Source organism: Hemicordylus capensis, chromosome 6, assembly GCF_027244095.1.
Source record: "Hemicordylus capensis ecotype Gifberg chromosome 6, rHemCap1.1.pri, whole genome shotgun sequence".
In the NCBI taxonomy this organism is placed as follows: Eukaryota; Metazoa; Chordata; class Lepidosauria; order Squamata; family Cordylidae; genus Hemicordylus; species Hemicordylus capensis.
The window spans coordinates 102,185,271-102,204,982 of record NC_069662.1 but is presented as its reverse complement, the minus strand read 5'-3'; the positions used below and the strand labels follow the sequence as shown (position 1 = coordinate 102,204,982).

At 43.9% G+C, this 19,712-nt stretch overlaps 1 protein-coding gene across 4 annotated transcripts in view; it reads left to right on the top strand.

Annotated features, from left to right (window-relative positions):
* LOC128331672 (collagen alpha-6(VI) chain-like) overlaps positions 1 to 19,712 on the top strand; it is a 130,595-nt gene that overhangs the window by 27,879 nt on the left and 83,004 nt on the right. For all 4 annotated transcript variants that reach the window (XM_053265375.1, XM_053265374.1, XM_053265373.1 and 1 more), the window contains 6 exons: positions 335 to 940; positions 4,388 to 5,011; positions 6,535 to 7,086; positions 8,892 to 9,449; positions 11,976 to 12,560; positions 15,270 to 15,845. In XM_053265375.1, the coding sequence (XP_053121350.1) occupies positions 335 to 940; positions 4,388 to 5,011; positions 6,535 to 7,086; positions 8,892 to 9,449; positions 11,976 to 12,560; positions 15,270 to 15,845 (3,501 nt within the window). The remainder of the gene's footprint in view (positions 1 to 334; positions 941 to 4,387; positions 5,012 to 6,534; positions 7,087 to 8,891; positions 9,450 to 11,975; positions 12,561 to 15,269; positions 15,846 to 19,712) is intronic.

The window sequence follows — 19,712 nt, the reverse complement described above, 5'->3', positions numbered from 1 at the left end:
TGATGGGTAGAAGCTTCTCCAGGGTTCCAGCAGGCAGGGTTTTTTCCCAGCCCTACCTGGAGATGCTACCAGGGATTGAAACTGGGAACTATTGTGTGCAAAGCAGATGATCCTCCACCGAGCCATAGCTTCATACCTCTTGCAGGTGTGAAACACTTCTGTGAATGAAAAAACCTCTCTTGATGGACCACTGCTCTGCTGAAGGTTTGGATGTTACCCAATAATTTTAAGGAATACTGAGAAACGTCATTTCCCATGGATTTTACAATTAAAATTTGGATTCTCTTCTGTATTGATATAGCCTTTTAAAATATAGTTTTGTCTTTTCCTCCAGCATTTACAAAGCACTATGCTGATATTGTTTTCCTTGTGGACTCTTCTGAAAGAATGGGATCCTCTACCTTTGAAGAAGTAAAGAAATTCATTTTGCAAGTTGTTGAACAACTAGACATTGGGGCTGACAAATACAGGGTTGGTTTTGCACAATACAGCCGAGAAGGGCAGATAGAATTTTTGCTGAACACTTATGAGAATAAGGAAGATGTTCTTAACCACCTTCAGAGAAGTGTTATATTCATGGGTGGCCCTCTACAGACTGGAAGTGCGCTGCAATTTCTGCAAGATGTCTATTTTACAGTGGAAGCTGGGAGTCGATTTAATCAAGGGACACCACAGTTCACAGTGGTTGTCACCTCAGCCAAATCTGAGGATGATGTCGAGGAAGCTGCAACAGAGCTGAAAGAGATGGGAGTAAAAGTCGTAACAGTTGGCATCTTAAATTCCGACAGGAAAGAAATGGAGGTGATTGCTACGTCTCCCTTGGTTTACCAGCTCAGTGATGTGGAGAGCTTCAATCAGCTTCAAAAGAATATAACAGATCTTTTGGAAGTACCAGTTCAGCAACAGTATGAGGAAGCCCTAGAGGCTGAAGTGCCAGCAGGTAGAGTTACATATAATCTAAACTGCACATTAGATTATAGGGAGGAGAAATCTGTTATTTATTCAATCTTCAGGCAACATGGCATCATTATTCAGGCAGTGAGTTCTCTGTGACTTCAGTGAACATCCATTACCGTAACAATGAGAATCCGACCTAATTGCATTTGCCTTAAACTGGAATATGGTTAATTCTGAAAAGGGCTGTGATAATACAGTTAGGAAAATGAGCAAAAGATCAGAGGCATTTTTATACTTTGGTTATACTGCATGAGAAGGGGACAATTCCAGAATTTGCACAATTTAAATAGTCTAATATCCACAGACTGATTTGAGCCGATAAGATGGCTTTTGAATCATAAAATGATCTCTCTTGCCTTTCCTTTAGCTTTTTGGGTTATGGCATAGGGCCAATTCACACTTTATGTGGCAGTTGGGTTTGCTTCTGATCTCTTGCGGGGCAATGTTAATTTTTAAAACTGGGCTAGGGGAGGAAGGGGGCTGTTCTGGTAAGTGCAAGAGGAGAGCTGGTCTTGTGGTAGCAAGCATGACTTGTCCCCATAGCTAAGCAGGGTCTGCCCTGGTTGCATATGAATGCGAGACTTGATGAGTGAGCACTGTAAGATATTTCCCTCAGTGGATGGGGCCACTCTGGGAAGAGCAGAAGGTTCCAAGTTCCCTCCCTGACTTCTCCAAGATAGGGCTGAGAGAGATTCCTGCCTGCAACCTTGGAGAAGCCGCTGCCAGTCTGTGTAGACAATACTGAGCTAGATGGACCTACGGTCTGACTCAGTATATGGCAGTTTCCTATGTTCCTAAGATAGGCACTTACATGCCTGTCTTGCATGTAGTGAAATGAATGTATTGAATGCAGGCAGTTGCATCCAGTCACAATTTCCCAATGTGCATTTACCACATGCTCCTATGTAATGTAGATGTAGCCCCCCCCTTCAAATATAATTAGAATTCACCAGAAGACATGTCTCCCCTGCTGAGTAATGCATAGTTTTGAAAATGTCCTGGATGAAGGAAGAGAGCTGAAGGAAAACTAGTGTCCTTTGGATATTTGCCTTTTAGATTAATTAAATTCTTACACAAAATTTTATTGTGAAGAGTTTGTGTAAGGCGTCCCCAACAGATCTTTTGCTCTACACTGCCACTAGGATCCCAAATTGTCCATGTTGGAGCAGACTTTAAACAATAACAACCAAACTACATGTTACATTACACGTGTAGTTTAACCCTGTGTGAATTTCCAAAAAGAAACTTAAATAGCAGCCATGAGTGGAAGAATGAGGACCACAGCATATAGGGAGGGATATTCCTGATGAAAATGCCCCCTGCACCTGCTATTAACCCTGGGAGTTAATAGAAAATTCCATATAAATAATGGAAGCCTCATTCCCAGGGCTAGCTAATAGCGACTAACAGGGAGACATTTTCATCTGGACTTATAACACAAGGGAAAGATTTAAATACCTTCTCCCCACATGCTGGAGCCCTGATTATAATTTCCTCCCTGTAGCTGTTGTATAATCTTTTTATTGGGAGGGCGGGGTGGGGGGAGCGGGAGAAACACCTCATACACAGCCAAGCTACACATCTAATCTATATATTTAATTCTCTTGGGACCATGCGTGCCCAGGATTTGGCGGCGGAACTCTTGCAACATGCTGCGTGAGTCCGGGACTGAGGGAAACGTCGGTTGGGGGTTGGAGGAGCCTGGAGGAGGAGGCCGAGGGGGTGCTGCTCTGGCGGCTGGGGGTGGCTAGCGAGGGGCGGCAAGAGGAGAAGAGGTGGTGGGCGGCTGAGCCGAGCTGCTGAGAGGAGCCCAGCTGGGCGGGCGGTGGCGGTGGGCTCCCGAAAATGGCCGGGTGGAGGCTGGTGCAGCAACTGGGGCTGGTGTGGTGGGCATGGGGGCTGGGAGGGGCGAGAGCGGTGGTGGAGGAGGTGGGCCCTGGCAAAGGAGGCGGCCAATGGGCAAAAATGACTGGGAATAGATTGGGGCGGAGGGGGGGGGGAAGCAGTGAGGAGAGACTAGCGGCGCAGATGCTGTACACTGGTTCAGCTCACAGGCTTCCCCAAACTGCGGCCCTCCAGATGTTGCTGAACTACAACTCCCAGCATACCCAGCCACAAAAAATTATGTTTAGGGATGCTGGGAGTTGTAGTTCAGCAACATCTGGAGGGCCGCAGTTTGGGGAAACCTGATGCTAGTAGAATGTATTAGCCCCGTGGTTCTCAACCTAGGGGCCTCCAGATGTTGCTGAACGACAACTACCATCATCCCCAGCTACAAACATTGGAGTTGTCGTTCAGCAACACCTGGAGGCCACCATCTTGGGAAGCACTACATTATTTTATGTATTTATTTGCCAATACCAGATCTGTATTACTAGAAAAGTAGCTGGCTTTTTAGTTTCTGCCATCAAAGTATGTGGCAAGCTGACACAAAGTAATTGTTCCAATGTTTCAGTTTTTGAACGCCTCATGATTTTTTTGGTCATTGTTTTAACTATCTAATTTTTGAGTCCCATATCTGTTGCAGAGCTTGTGGGGTGGTGGGAGGGGGTGGTGGTTCTCTATCTGCCTCAGCTACAGCGGAAGTGCACAGGTGAGGGAGCATTGCTAATTAATGTTGCCTGGAGACATGGAGTTGAAATTCCAAGTAGTTTATTTAGGAAATCTATCAGAGATAGATTAAGACCTATCATGCCGCATGGCTAGCTACATACAGGGAGTGGGGAAGTGGAGAAGCTGAAAGTCTCTTTCTCTCCCCAAGGTGCTTGCCACATTAGCTGCTCAACAGTGGCAAAATGCTTCTGTTCAGGCAAATTGTGTTCAAAACATAAACAGCAAAGCACCCAGCAGGGGGAGCAGTCTTGCAAAAACTAACAACTCCCCCAAACAGCAACTTTTTAATGCCGGATATACGATGTTATCGCACGGTATCACAACAATTAAATTCAAAACAAGGCATTGGAAATAGGAACGGCACCCTGCTGTCAGCGTAGGGACTGTGGTGTCACAACACAGGAAGTGTGGAAGCACACTTCAGAGATACATTGTGATGCCATTGCAGAGTCTAATCTGGAAAGCACTCTGGTGAGAGAATGAAACCTGAGACTCTCAGTCTAGCAGAGAAAGCATGGTCAGTGGGGGAGATGCCCTTACTGGCTGTCTCTACCCCAATGCCCCTAGGGCTGCTGGTGCTAAGAGCCGATGCCATCAGGAGCTGCCTCTCCAACAATATCTTTGTTATGGCTATGGCTAAACAAATAAACTGATCAGTCTACACTTAATATAAGGTGTAGTTTAGCGGACCCTGAGTCTCTTCCCTTTGCCTGTTGTCTCTTGCTACTACTGTGGCCAAACTGGCTTGAACAGCTATTGCATGCCTTTTGCTCACATCTACCATGCAGTAATCCTTCTCTTTGTTTATTTTGTTCAGTTTGTTCCAGCGCAACTGTAGCAGACATTGTCTTCCTTGTGGATGAATCCAGCAGGATTGGTCAAAGGAATTTCCAGCTGATCAGGACTTTTCTGCTCAGAGTTTTTGGTGCCTTAGATATTTCCCCAGTTAATGTTCGTGTTGCTTTGGTACTTTACAGTGATGAGCCAAGATTAGAGTTTGACCTCCATACATTTGATGACAAGTTAGAAGCTGTGAACTATCTGAAAAAGTTGCCATATCGTGGTGGGCAAACATACACTGGTGCTGCCATTGATTTCCTGAGGAAAAAGGTTTTCACCAAGGAGGCAGGTAGCAGGAAGGATCAAGGAGTACAGCAGCTGGCTGTGGTGATCACTGATGGCCAGTCACTAGACAACTTCACTGAACCTGCATCCAAGCTTCGACGGAGCAAAGTTACAGTGTATGCTGTGGGGATCCAAAATATCTCAGAAAGCGGCCAGCTGTACAAAATTGCATCTCATCCCCCAAGAAAACATGTCACCAACCTAGAATCTTTTTTGCAGTTATCAAATATTGGATGGAAGATAAAGAAACGACTTTGTACTGAAATTGTTTCACAAACCTTTGTCATTCCAGTGCGGTCCCGTAACGTCAAAGAAGGTAAAAGCCACAATTAATCCCTGGATTCTATCCAGATAAACTTCAGTGAACTCAGACACACCACTGGGATGTTCATAAATTATTCTGGGCTTGCAGTAGTGCCCCATTACCTACTAATCTGCCCATAACACAGATAACACATGAACCCCACTGCTCATTGAGATCATCAGGAGAGGTCCGTCTGCTTTTGCCACCGGCTTGTCTGGCGGCTACTCAGGGATGGGCCTTCTTCGTTGCTGCCCCGAGGCTTTGGAATGCGCTCCCTAGTGAAAAAAGAGCCTCCCCATCTCTAACAATTTTTAAAAAATCTTTAAAGACACATCTGTTCACCCAGGCTTTTAACTGATATTGTTTTAATGTTGTTTTTAGAATATGGTTTTTAAATTTTTTTTAATTGCTGTGTTTTAAATTTCTTGTTTTTGTTTTTAACTAATGTTTTACCTTTGTTCTTATCTGGTTGTAAACTGCCCATATACATACGTTTTGGGCGATATAAAAATATGTCAGATAAATAAATAATACAATGGAGCAATAATACAATAATACAGTACACAATAATACAGTAGCACAACCCATGAATTATAGTGCAGCTTGTGTTAATTTCGTATAAAGAAGAGGGATGTGGGGGCAGATGAGAGATGAAATGAAATCCTTCCCTTGCATGTGCTCTGCTTCTCTCTTTTGTCTTTATCTTGACCCTGGTGGCTGGAGAAATGTGATTTTACATGGTAGTGCATGGGTGAAAGAAAAGCTCAACATCCCCTCCTACTGACCTATGCTGCACTTTAAATGTGGGGAAGCAACCTGCTTAGAGAGCAGGAGGCTGTTGGTTTGAATCCCCACTGGTGTGTTTCCCAGAATATGGGAAAACCCTATATCGGGCAGCAGTGATATAGGACGGTGCTGAAAGGCATCATCTCATATTGAGCGAGAGATGGCGATGGCAAACCACTCCTGTATTCTACCAAGAAAACTACATGGCTCTGTGGTCGCCAGGAGTCAACACCGGCTCAACAGCACAACCTTTCCTTTCCTTTTTATTCTTGCTTTATAGGAAATAGTATATTTATATACTGCTTTTCACCAAAAAATGCTCTCAAAGCAGTTTACATAGCAAATGCATGAGAAAATGGTTCCCTGTCCCAAAAGGGCTCACAATCTTAAACACACAGACCACCACCACCACCGGAGAGACACTATGCTGGGCTGAAAAGGGATAGTTGCTCTCCCCCTGCTACACATCAGAAAGCCACCATTTAAAAAAAGTGCCCTTTTGCCCAGTTAGCAGGCCATGATTTGCACTGCAACACACAATCGGTTGGATGCAAACTAAGTACTTGCACACACATCATGGTAAGTTATCACTTGGAAAACAGTTGTCTGTCTTCACCTATGGTATTTTTGTACTTCAAGAGTAAGTCATACAGTATGTTGCAACATTCTGTTTAGTCATGTGTTTGTTCATATTAAGCATTACTTGAAGACCCCATTCTACTTTTCACTCTTGGTTTCTTATTTGATAGGCTGTGAGGAAACAGAGGAAGCAGACATTTATTTCCTGATTGATGGGTCGGGCAGCATTTATCCAAATGACTTCCACGACATGAAAGTCTTCATGAATGAAATGATCAGTTTGTTTCAGGTTGGCGCCGACAGCGTTCGTTTTGGGGTGGTTCAGTACGGAAGCGCTCCACAAACAGAATTCTTGATAAATCAGTACAACTCAGCAGCACAATTAAAGGAAGCCATCAAGGTGATCCAACAGCTAGGTGGCGGCACTAGAACTGGAGATGCTTTACGATACATGCAGGGCCTGTTTAAAAGGGCTGCCAGGGACAAAGTTCCCCAGTTCCTCATCATTATTACAGACGGTGAATCCCAGGATGAGGTAACTGATGCAGCAAAAGAGCTGCGACAGGGAGGGATCACGATATATGCCATTGGTGTCAAGAATGCCGTCGAAAAAGAATTGGAACAAATAGCTGGGACGAAAGACCGGATGTTTTTTGTGAATGACTTTGATTCCCTCAAGCTTATCAAACATGACATTGTACGTGATATCTGCTCTCCCGAGGGTAAGGAGTTTTTCCACATGGGGGGTTCTCAAGTTTTATCACAGCAGGCCTTCTAAAGATTTCATTATATGCAGCCAACTACCACGTGCAGTAAAGTAACAGCACTAGTGGTATTTTTTTCTTTACCAGCTATGCATTCGTTTCCAGAGGAACAACTTGAGTGAACACATTTTAACATTAACATCGTTTGTCCCCATAAACATGACCATGTAAAGACAGTAGCTTGACTAAGTTTAATTTTAGCACATTCAGACATTGCACGAAACTGGAGTTACAGGTTGTTGGCAAACCTGTAACTCCGGTTTCATGTGATGTCTGAATGGTTTCATGTGATGTCTGAATGCCTGCAACCATGGTTTCACAACTAGATAACAGGGTCCAGTTTACTTCCCAAACTGAAATTTGGACCTGGGATTACTCCTCATTTCACTGTCCTAAACCTCTGTTAGAAGTTAAGATTGTGTTGTCTGCATGCATCCACTGCTACAACTGTGGTTTGGTTATAGGTTTAAGTGGCAGCTGCAACCAGTGAGAGGCGAGCTCAGAGCAGCACCATCAGCAGTTATGCTCTAGGGGGAAGAATTACTTAAAAGATTCATAATCATTGAACTTCCATGCTCTGAAGGAAACTGGAGGAGAAAACTTATATTTGTGTAAATGATGAAAATTTGAGAAATGCAAAGTTGAGCCATGGCCTAGGTTCTGGGAAAACCTTATTAATTTCTGTCATGTCATGTAGTAAGATTTAGAGCAGAGTATTGCCTGACAGCATTAGAACCCAAGTGACATTGGGCTGTGACAATTAGGGATGAGAAGTGCTTGTTGAACATAATGAGTTGAACCACAGGATGCTTTGTTTTCTATTGTTGTGGTTTCTCTTGTTATTCAGAAGGAATGTTTAGCATCTCTGTATAGCCTGGGTTTTTAAAAACTTTTTAAAAACAAGTATATCCCTTCTGTTTGAAAGCTTCAGTACAGGTGCCCCATTTTGTGTGTGTATGCGCGTGCACACACACACAAACACACACTTATTTTACAGTTACAAGACAGACTATTACATTCAGACTTGCATTCAGTCTACTTGTGAGTACTCCCATTGAAATTAATAGCACAGGTAATTTCAATAGTACTACTCATGAGTAATTTAATCTGAAAGTAAATGACTGTAATAGTCAAATCCTCTTATCAGGAGGCAATGGAGCTGCATCCTAATCATTAGTCAGTGAGTCAGGAGAGCTTTGAGCACTCTTACAAGCCTTAAAAGTATCCCCAGGGAGTTATTCACACATGGAGTCATGCTTTGGGGTAAATGTTGAGTGAATCCACTTTGAACTACACTCGCGGCATTGAGGGAAGCAGCCCCTCCCCTTTGCTCTCAAGTTTGTTTTGAAACAAATTCACATGGCATGCCTCCTGTTTGCCTTCTAGCCAATGGGGGGGGGAGCTTCCTAAAGAGCGATATCTGCATGTCTAAAGAGAGCATCCCTCTTATCATGCTACTAAGTCTACTTCAGTGCCTCTCCCTATTTGCTCCGGCATTTTCAGAAAAAGTAGCTTAAAACCAGCATTTTAAAAATCTGGAAATACATTGAGATAAGCTAGAATTCGCATCACAAAGCCTGATTTGTGAGTGGAGTGGGTCCAGGAATCTCAAAGGGACTTCAGGGTAAGTTTGGTTGGTGTGTGAATGCACACACTCTCAGGCGATTTGGGGTAGAAGCCCTGTGTGTAAAGTTTCCAGGGGTTTATGTACCAACCACTAGTTTAGTACAATTGCTCTTATTTCCTTTCTGTTTTGTTTTTAGCCTGTAAGAATTTGAAAGCAGACATTATCTTGTTAATTGATACTTCTGAAAGTATGAGACAAGATCAGTTTGAGAAGACAAAGGAATTCATACACTTGATTGTGAACAGGTCTGACATCGGGGTTGATAAAGTGCAGGTTGGACTGCTCCAGTATAGCTCAAAGCAGAAAGCAGAGTTCCTACTCAACAGATTCAGCAACAAGGCTGACATGAGGGAAAAAATTTCTGCAATGGAGCAGATGAAAGAAGGAACGAAGACTGGGGAAGCTCTAGCCTTTGCCTCTCCTCACTTTGACCAATCGAAAGGAGGGCGTCCGGGAGTAAAGCAGTATCTGATAGTGCTCACAGATGGAGAATCAGACGACAAAGTGGGAAAGCCTGCCAGAGCCCTTAGAGATAAAGGAGTCACTATCTATGCCATTGGAATACTAAGAGCCAACAACACCCAACTTTTAGAGATGGCGGGCATTCAGGAAAATGTGTTTTTTGAAGATAATTTTGATTCCCTGAAGTTTTTGGATAAGGAGATCCTGTTTGAAGTTTGCAACCCCAAGGATGGTATGTATCCCAAACTATGAATTCTCTCATAGAATGACCAAATGCCGAGGAAGACAGGGCTGCTCCTGTACCCTTTAAGAGCTGTGTAGAACAGGAGACTTTTGCAGGTTTGCTTTCTCTTACCCTCATACGAAAAGCGGTACTTGCCCAGATTCCCTCTTCAGTCACAACCGTTAAAAGTACAGGAGTCCTGTCCTCCTTTATATTCAATCACCCTGTTCCAGAGGCTTCCTGGCTTCTTCCATTTTATGCCAACTTTTCTATTCATATTTTGAAAGATTTAATACCAGGACCAAAGGAACAACTTGCTGGGCTTTGTGATTATTTAGCAAAGCACAAAGGAAGCTACCACTCCAGTTACAGAGTGCAGAGTTTAGTTGTTGCAGCTATTTTTAAGTAACACGCATGGAGATCGCTGTAGAGTCTAAGATTGATTGATTGATTAAGTGACATAAGCTCTTAGCAACCACATAGATAGATTCTCTCCAGGATGATCTGTCTTCAACTTGGCCTTTAAGGTCTCTCAGTGGTGCATTCATTGCTGTCATAATCAAGTCCATCCACCTTGCTGCTGGTTGTCCTCTTCTTCTCTTTCCTTTAACTTTCCCCAGCTTTATGGACTTCTCAAGGGAGCTAGGTTTTCTCATAATGTGTCCGAAGTATGATAGTTTTGAGCCTGGTCATTTGTGCCTTGAGTGAAAATTCTGGATTGATTTGTTCTATGATCCATTTGTTTGCTTTCGTGGCTGTCCATGGTATCCTCAAAAGTATTTTCCCACACCAAAGTTCAAAAGCGTCAATACTTTCTCTATCTTGCTTCTTCAAAGTCCAGCTTTCGCATCCATAGAGTGTCACGGGAAAAAACATTGTCTGAACTATTCTAATCTTTGTAGGTATAGACACGTCACGGCATCTAAATATCCTTTCCAAGGCCTTCATTGCAACCCTACCAAGTGCTGGTCAGCAGCGTATTTCTTGACTTCTGGATCCTTTACTGTTAATATTAAAGTTTTTAGATTGTAGTTTTTAGATTGTGAGACCTTTGGGGACAGGGATCCATCTTATTTATTTGTTATTTCTCTGTGTAAACCGCCCTGAGCCATTTTTGAGAATGGTGGCGGTATAGAAATCGAATATAAATAAATAAATAGTCGATCCTAAAAGGCAGAAGCTATCCACCATTTCAGTGTCTTCATTATCAATTCTGAGGCTGGTTGCTGTACCTGTTGTCATTAGTTTGGTCTTCTTTACATTTAGTTGTAGTCCCATTTTTTCACTGTGCTCCTTGACTTTCATTATTATTATTATTTTACATTTATATCCCGCTCTTCCTCCAAGGAGCCCAGAGAGGTGTACTACATAATTGAGTTTCTCTTTCACAACAACCCTGTGAAGTAGGTTAGTCTGAGAGCAAACTGACTGGCCCAGAGTCACCCAGCTAGTTTCACGGCTGAATGGGGATTTGAACTCAGGTCTCCCTGGTCCTAGTCCAGCACTCTAACCACTATACCACACTGGCTCTCTTGTAGAGCTTGTAGATCATCCACATTCTCAGCTATCAGAGTGGTGTCATCAGCATAGTGCAGGTTATTAATGTTTCTTCCTCCAACTTTAAAACCATGCTCATCTTTTTCCAATCCAGCTTCTCTCAGTATGTGCAGCATACCAATTGAATTAATATGGAGAAAGTATACAGCCTTGTCTTACTCCTTTGCCAGTCTGGAACCAGTCTGTTTCACCATGTTCCATCTGGACTGTGGCTTCCTGTCCTGTGTATAGGTTTCTCATGAGAACAATGAGATGTTCTGGGATGCCCATTTTCTTAAGGATATTCCACAACGACATGGTCAATGCAACTGAAGGCTTTTCTGTAGTCAATAAAGCACACATTGACTTTTTTTTTTTTTTTGGTATTCTTTGGCTTCCTCAGTTATCCAGCATGCATCTGCAATGATGTCTCTTGTTCTTTGGCCTTTTCTGAAACCAGCTTAAACATCCAGCATCTCCCTTTCCATGTAGGGCTCTAATCTGTGTTGGATGACTCTGAGCATTATTTTGCTAGCATGTGAAATTAAGGATATTGTGTGATGGTTTATGCAATCTAAGTCTCCTGTATTTGGTATGGGTATGTAGACTGACCTCTTCCAATGTGTTGGCCAGAGTCTAAGTAACTTAACTAGTTTATTGGTGAAATATATTTAAGATTGGAAAGACCTATCCTATCTATCAGCTACATAATGAATAGGTAGGGAGAGAGATATGTTTCCATCTTCTCTCTAAGAGGAAAGGAAGAGGACTGACTCACTACAGGAGGTTTCCAAGGAGTCAGTGCAGGGGTCATAGAGTAGAGGCAAGCAGGGACAGGTAAGGAGACCTTCACTAACTAATTCTACTCCCAATGTCCCTAGTGGTCATTAGGATAGTCGGTACAAAAGGTTGATGCATTGGAACTCCATCTCCAACACAACTTGGTTATGGAAGAAAGAGAGTAGAAATTATAACAATGTCCCTTTATTTCATTTGCAGTGTGTAAAAAAACAAAAGTTGCTGATATCATGTTTGTCGTGCATGGATCAAGAGATATTACAGAACTACAATTCAAGGGTATACAGCAACTTATGGAGGCTGTTGTAAATGACTCTGTGGTGGGAAAAGACAATGTTCAGTTTGGGACTATCGTCTTTAGCACCCTTCCAGAAGAGAAATTCTCTTTGAAAGAGTACTCCACAAAGGCTGGAGTCAGAGAAGCCATTTCAAAGCTGACACCTGTGGAAGGGTTTGCCTTTACAGCCAGAGCACTGAATTTTGCCAGAGAAAGGTTTGGTGCAGCTTACAGTGGTCGTACATCAGCTCTTGGAGTCACCCGGCTCCTTGTGCTTATCACTGATGAGGCAACTTCGCCAGCGGACAGACACAATCTCCCAGCAGTAGCAGAGGTTTTGAAGCAAGAAGGCATCAATGTCATGGCCATTGGGATGGATGAGGCCAGGGTAACAGAACTTGAAGAAATTGTGGGTGACAACGGAAGATGGTTTTTTGCTCCAAGTTACAATGCATTGGAAAATTTGCATGAAAACATAACTCATGTTATATGTGATGACTCCAGATCAGGTAATGTGAACTTCAAAATGAGCTTTGCTAATTGATTGTTGTTGTTGGTTGCTTTATCATTAGTTTCTTAAACACTAGCTATTGGACATGGTACCAGTGAAAGCAAAAGGCTCACAGACAAAAATGATTAGCACTTGCTTCAGATGATTTGTACTGCCACAGAATAGCCAATTAAAATATCTATACTTCTGATTATAACTCAGGCCCAAAGTGACCAAACTTATTTAACTATCATAAGTCCTTTTGCAGCTTCTGCAAAGCATCTGGATCTACATGTGCTTCAAGTTACAGATGTTGGGTTCCGTGACAGAAGTGTGGCAGAATATGCTGGGATTGGTGTGTTCTCACGACACGACCAATCTTGGCATATCGGAAGCTGGAGTAGAAATAGTGGCTCACACCAGGAGTGTGCCCTCCCAGGGAATTAGCAACTGGCCCCAACCTCAAGGGCTGCCATACATGTGAACCCACCTGCTGGATGTTATACAAAACAATGGGATGGGGGCGGGTGAGGAATGCAAGTTAGGCATTTATTTAATTTTTATACCGCCCTTCCAAAATGGCTCAGGCATGATGGAGAAGCCTCAACAATTACAGTTTGTGACTGGCTTAAGATGGAGAACAGGAGGTTTTATGCAAGCTTTAAAAATATTTTATTTTTGGATATTTTTCTCAAAATGTTATAAATACAACTGGAATATAAAGAAGAGGCAAGATGCAAACAAGCACTCATAGTGGCATTATTCATAACCATTGACAGACACATGAGGTAACTATAAACACAAGTTGAACAGGTCATTTAGGTTTCTCTGCTGGTATGTTTCCCAGACTCTGGGAAACACCTATATCGGGCAGCAGTGATATAGGAAGATACTGAAAAGCATCATCTCATACTGCGTGGGAGGAGGCAATGGTAAACCCCTCCTGTAGTCTACCAAAGACAACCACAGGGCTCTGTGGTTGCCAGGAGTTGACCTCAACTCAATGGCACACTTTATCTTTACCATGCCACCTAATGGCGCAGCGAGGAAGTAACTTGCCTAGGGAGCAAGAAGTTGCTGGTTTGAATTCCTGCTGGTATGTTTCCCAGACTATGGGGAACACCTATATTGGGCAGCAGTGATATAGGAAGGTGCTAAAAGGCATAATCTCATACTGCATGGGAGGAGGCAATGGTAAACCCCTCCTGTATTCTACCAAAGAGAACCACAGGGCTCTGTGGTCGCCAGGAGTTGACACTGACTCGACGGCACAACTTTACCTTTATTCCAATGTTTCAATACTCTTAACAATAGGCTTTTATTAAAAGACAATGAAAGAATGTTTATAAATCCAAATCTGAATGACAGGATGCTTAATGTTTTATTATGCACTCTAAGGGCCTCTGCACGGCCTGACCTGTCATTTGGGAGGCTGGTGGGTGGGGGTTAAAGGAGCCCCCGCCCATGGGAAACTAAAGGTAAAGGATTCCCCTTCCCCTCCCCCCTTGACTAGGGAATCCCCTTTATTTGTAAAGGGGTAATCCTAGTTGGATTTCCCTTTACAAGTATATCCAATAAGCCAGCTTGTGAGCTGGCTCAGCCAACCCGGCTCAATGGCCAAACCAGACTGGACCTGGTTTGGCCAAACCCAAGCTGGGTTGGCTCGAATCTGGTCTGGCTTCAAGCCAAACTGGTTGAACGGCCAGCTCGTACCCCTGTCTTTTAACACTTTGAAACTTTGCAGCAGTGAAATGCAGCCCTATTAAATATTTCCAGATTTCTGGAATATTCTTCTCACAAAAATAACTTAGTAAAACCAGGACTGGATCAAGCTGGATTATATATCCAATAAATTCTTCCATCTCTTCAGAGTTAAATAGATTTTCAGCCTGCACTGAGGGCTAAGTGGCATTCACTAGAGGATAAAAAGATCTAGTGTCAAAAGTTTCAATTCTCAAGAATGAAGAAATATTTTGAATTCTATAGGATTATTGTCAAATAATATCCTGGGCTTGAGCAAGACCCCTTAGAAGCAAATTTCATGTTGGAAATTGCTTCCTATTATATGTTTCGAATTTCAGCCTAAGTGATTTGAGGACCAATTCACACCTTCCTTGCTTAGTGAGGGAAAGCATGGCCTCAATTCTCATAGCAAAGTGGATTTTTCTCTCCACAGTTTGTGGCACTCCTGGCACTCAAGAGGCAGACCTTGTGTTTCTCATTGATGGCTCAGAAAGCAACTTGGAGCATAGTTTCTTGGCCATGAGGACCTTTATGAATGGAATTGTGAATAATTTTCAAGGAACAGCCCGACAGAGTCGTGCTGCTCGGAGGGCTGCAAATGGCCCCCACTCGGGGGGCTGTGTGTCATGGTGCACTAGCCCAAGGCCTTGGCGGCTTGGGTTGGGGGGGTGTCCGGTCACACACACCCCTCAGTGGGGGAAGCCTCGTGGTGAGATGAGGTCAGGACATGGAGCCTGACCGAATCAGGATCCAGCCCTTCGCCCTGGTGTGGGGCGCCCTTCACTAACAGGGGCCACCACACCGAGGAGTACCCACACTCAGATTAGGTGGGGACCTCATTGCAAGTCTTGTTATCACTATACTATAATAAAGTGGCCCTCATTTACTCCAACTAAGCGTGTCCTGTCTTCATTGAGGCAGGGGGTGGTGGTGGTGCAAAGCATGGCCTCAATTCTCATAGCAAAGTGGATTTTTCTCTCCACAGCTTGTGGCACTCAAGAGGCAGACCTTGTGTTTCTCATTGATGGCTCAGAAAGCATCTTGAAGCATAGTTTCTTGGTCATGAAGACCTTTATGAAGGACATTGTGGATAATTTCATCATTGCTCAGGACAAAGTCCGGATTGGGGTGGCCCAGTACAGCAGTGATCCTCAGAAAGAATTTTATCTCAATGAATTCTACACCAACGATGGCATAAAGGGGAAGATTGATAGCATTGCCCAGTTAAACGCAGGCACATTCACTGGCAAGGGACTGAGGTTTGTCAAGAGCTTTTTTGAGGCTTCCAATGGGAGCCGTAAGAACAAAGGAGTGTTGCAGTTCCTCATTGTCATGACTGATGGGGAGTCCAATGATGAGGTGGATGAGGCAGCCATTGCTCTAAGGAATGATGGGATCAATGTATTTGCAGTTGGAATAGGGATCCAAAACTCCTTTGAGCTGCTTCGAATTGCTGGTAATGCCCAAAGGATATTTGTTGTGGAGAATTTTGAAGTACTGCAGACTATTAAGCAGAAGATGATTACTGAGATCTGCACTGTTGAAGATCGACCGAGTCAAGGTAAGTCTCAGCACTATTTTTTATCTACCATATATATTCTTTCTGGATATGGACATTATATGATATGGTCATAAGAGCCAGCATGGTGTAGTGGTTATCATGTTGGAATAGGATTGGGAATTCAAAATTCCCATTCAGCCATGAAACTCACTGGGTCAGTCACTTACCTTTTGGTCTAACCTACCTCACAGGGTTGTAGTGAGGATAAACATAAACCATGTACATCACTTTGGGCTCCTTGGAGAAGAAGTGGAATAGAAATGTAAAAATAACTAAATTCACAAGAGGGGGCTAATTGATTATGGGTAAAACTACTCATCTGGAATACTGTGTTTAAGCCAATATTAATAAGCTAGAAGGATAAAAGGGACTGCAAGAAATAAAATAGCCTAGAAACAAAATCAAGAGGAAATGCTGTAGGAAGTGAATACATTTAGCATAAATAAAATAGTAGGTTAAGTGTAGGTATTGACATGTATCAGATGCAGGAAGGAAAAGAAGGAATAATCGTTTGCCTTATCCACTGAGAATAGGAGATGAAGCTTTGGAGTTAAATCACAAGACAGCAAACCTAGGCTACATTTAGGGGAAATCTTCCAGTTCTGAGAACATTACAGCAATAGAATAAGCTACCCAGGGTGGTTATGGAAGCTCCTCTGGATATTTTCAAGAGTTAGGACTGGAATATTTGAGAGTTGGAAATTGGGGGTGGTAGTTCACTATTAAAAATATTTTTTTTACTCCCTCCCTCCAGGAGGCTTCTCCAAGGCTGCAGGGGGTCTCTGGAGGTTCCATCTCCCCCCACCAGCCTCCATTATGTGTTAAATCGCCCTATTTGGGTGGTCTTCAGCCCATTCCGGGCCTCACCCCCATGGCAGTGGCCATTTTGAAGGCCGCTGTGCATGCCCACTGGGCCTCTGCGTGGCTGGGTCATGAAAATGGCTGCCACTATGGGGGTGGGGCACGGAATGGGCCGAAGACCACCTGAACCGGGCAATTTGACACATAATGGAGGCTGGCGGGAGAGAGGCTCCAGAGACCCCCTGTGGCCTCAGAGAAGCCCCCCAGAGGGGGTTAATTTTTAAAAAAATCACGCACCCCCTGAATGGCCGGGTGTGTGTGTTTCAGTTTGATATCGGACCATCAAACCCAACAGGCTCGATGTAAAACCTGTTTGCACATCCCTGTTGGAGACAGGATCCAAGTTTTTTCATAATCCAAGTTCTTTTAGAGAGAATAAGTCATTTCATGCTTGAGATACACCAGTGGGTTACAAGCAATGTCTAGGGCAAGCAAAGTAAAACCCAATAGAGCAGGTTAGTCTAAAACATTTAATCAGAAGAAGCAATTGAAAGTCTAAAACAAGAGTCAGGCAGGTCAAAAATTTAAGCAAAACAGGCCAGGGAACCAAGAAACAGGCAGCGACATAAAGCAAAAGCAATTGTTGGCTGGCCAGCCAGCCAGTCAGCAGGTGCTTCCTACTTGTATAGGACTGCAGGGAGCCTGGGCCCTCCTAGTCACATGATAATACAGCAAGTTGAAATGGATAGCAGCAGCAGATGACTGAATCCAAGTAATCCAGAGTTATGATTTTTTTATACATTAGTAGCTTCATACTCCCAAGTAGTCCCACTGGTTACATTGGATGCCCTATAACTTTTCCAGGCCACAGAACCTCCAATAATTAAGCATTTCACTTTAGGTGGATGCAGTGGTGACCCACACATCTCAAACATGGCATCCTGTGTGACATCACAACTCACTGACAATGTGAGTTCTCTACACCACACTACTGAGGATCCAATATCTCATTTCTCAACATTTCAGCTGGAAGGAAACACTGTGACTGACTTAATAACAATTATCAATGGTTTGGGAGCTGGTCAAGTGAATTCTATAGGCCAGTCTCCCAGAATTACATATTTTGCTTAGTTTCTTGTTAGCTGTCCTTGGGCACACACTCCCTGGGTACACACAATACCAACATCTTCTGTTCATCCAAGCCAAACACAGGTGGCAGTGGCTCCCTTTGTGAATGTAGTTGCATCTTTGGGGGTATGTGCCAGCCCCAAGTGTTGTTCCATGGCTGTACACATTGGTGCACAACTTGCAGGCATACTTGTTTTTGTGGAGTCCACCAGCTTTCTTCTCAAGGTAAACATCTCCTGTCAGTGGGTTGGATGTTTCTGAATCACAGCACCACTATTTTCTCAAACCATACTTCTTTGGTTTGTTTGGCATGTGTTTCCAGAAGGGACAGCACCTCGGAAACCTAACAGCTTCTCATCAACTGTTAGGCCAGACCCAGGAATATAGCACTGCTGTAGCTGCTGCACAAACAAGGTCTAGATATCTCTAATGGTTGCCAGCTTGGCAATCACTCTTCTATCCTGTAATATGGCTTTTTAATCAAACCTTAAATTACTTCTGATGTCCTCAGACCATCTCAGCTGCATCATGGGACAGAAGCAGGAAGGCCCCAAATGTGCTGCCCACAGTCCCTGCAGTGCTTCATGATTGGCATGAAACACACCAGCCAGGACTAGCAGGCCAAGATACGCATTCAGTTCTGTCACATCAAGGTGCTTCCATTGGAACATAGGAAGCTGCTGTCTACTGAGTCATAATTGTCTACTCTGACTAGCAATGGTGCTTCAGGCAGTATTTTGATTCCTCCCTCAGGGTTCATGATGGCCCTCTCTCAGATTTCAGACAAAAGCGGTTTTTCACTCACTGCCTTCTCCTGCTGGACTAGTAAACTCCTCTGGGCCTGGCCTCTCACCAGAGGACCCACCTCATCATTGACCTGCACATCCTTAAATGTAATTATTTCATCCACACTTCCCTTCAAAGGCCTGTCCCCACCCCTGTCCTTCCCCGATGAACCTACTTGCCAAGGCTCCTTTCAGTGTTTCTGGAGCCTAGATTCTCATATCCCAGGGCTCTCAGGCATCAGAAGCCTCACTTCACCAACGTTGTTCACATTGGCTGCTACACCAGCATCTGCTGGTCCCTGCCATTGCCTGGCTTCCTCCCATTTCTTGACCAGCACCACTCACTCTGGCCAGGTCTTCCCTTGTTCCAGGGTGGGCTCATCTAACATGTCAGGAATCCACACCAAACCATCTCCTGATGTTGCTTCCTCCTTTCTGGGTGAATCAGTGTGAGGAACTGATGCTGTCTCTGATTGCTTTTCACATGCTATCCCTGTGTGCTCACATATGATGTCTGCACTGGGCCAGTGATGGACTGGTTGTAGACCATCTTTTGCCATTTCTGCTTGTCATGTAACCCATTATTTCTGTACCTTCACTGGCAGATGAAGGTACAGAAATAATGGGTTACATGACAAGAAGAAATGGCAATCAGAGACAGCATCAGTTCCTCACACTGATTCACCCAGAAAGGAGGAAGCAAGAGTTAAATCCCCTCTGGTGTGGGCAAAATTCCAGGGAACTCTCTTTCTCTTTATTATTGGAAAAGTACACAAAAACCTCCTTGTGCAAGCCTACACATGATGAGAAAACTTGGTAGAGTGTCATGCCCCCGCTCGAGGACATTGGAGAGGAGTGGGAGGCAGGCAACTTAATAGAAAGTGGGGAGGTGCCTGAGGAGGAGCAGGCCGGTGATGTGAATAGGGAGGTAATTGAGACCGGCCAGGGTGAGTGTTTGGTGCAGGAGGGGTCAGCAAGGCCGGGTGATCTTTGGAGAGAAGGGTCAGGATTTGAGCCAGAGTTTGAATGGCCACTATCTCCTTGAGGACACAGACAGGAAAAATGTCAGCAGTAGGTGGGGGAATTATGGAGGAGTAGTTGGCTGGCGAGAAGACAGCAGGAGCTGGATTTAATCTATGGCAGTTGGCGGGGG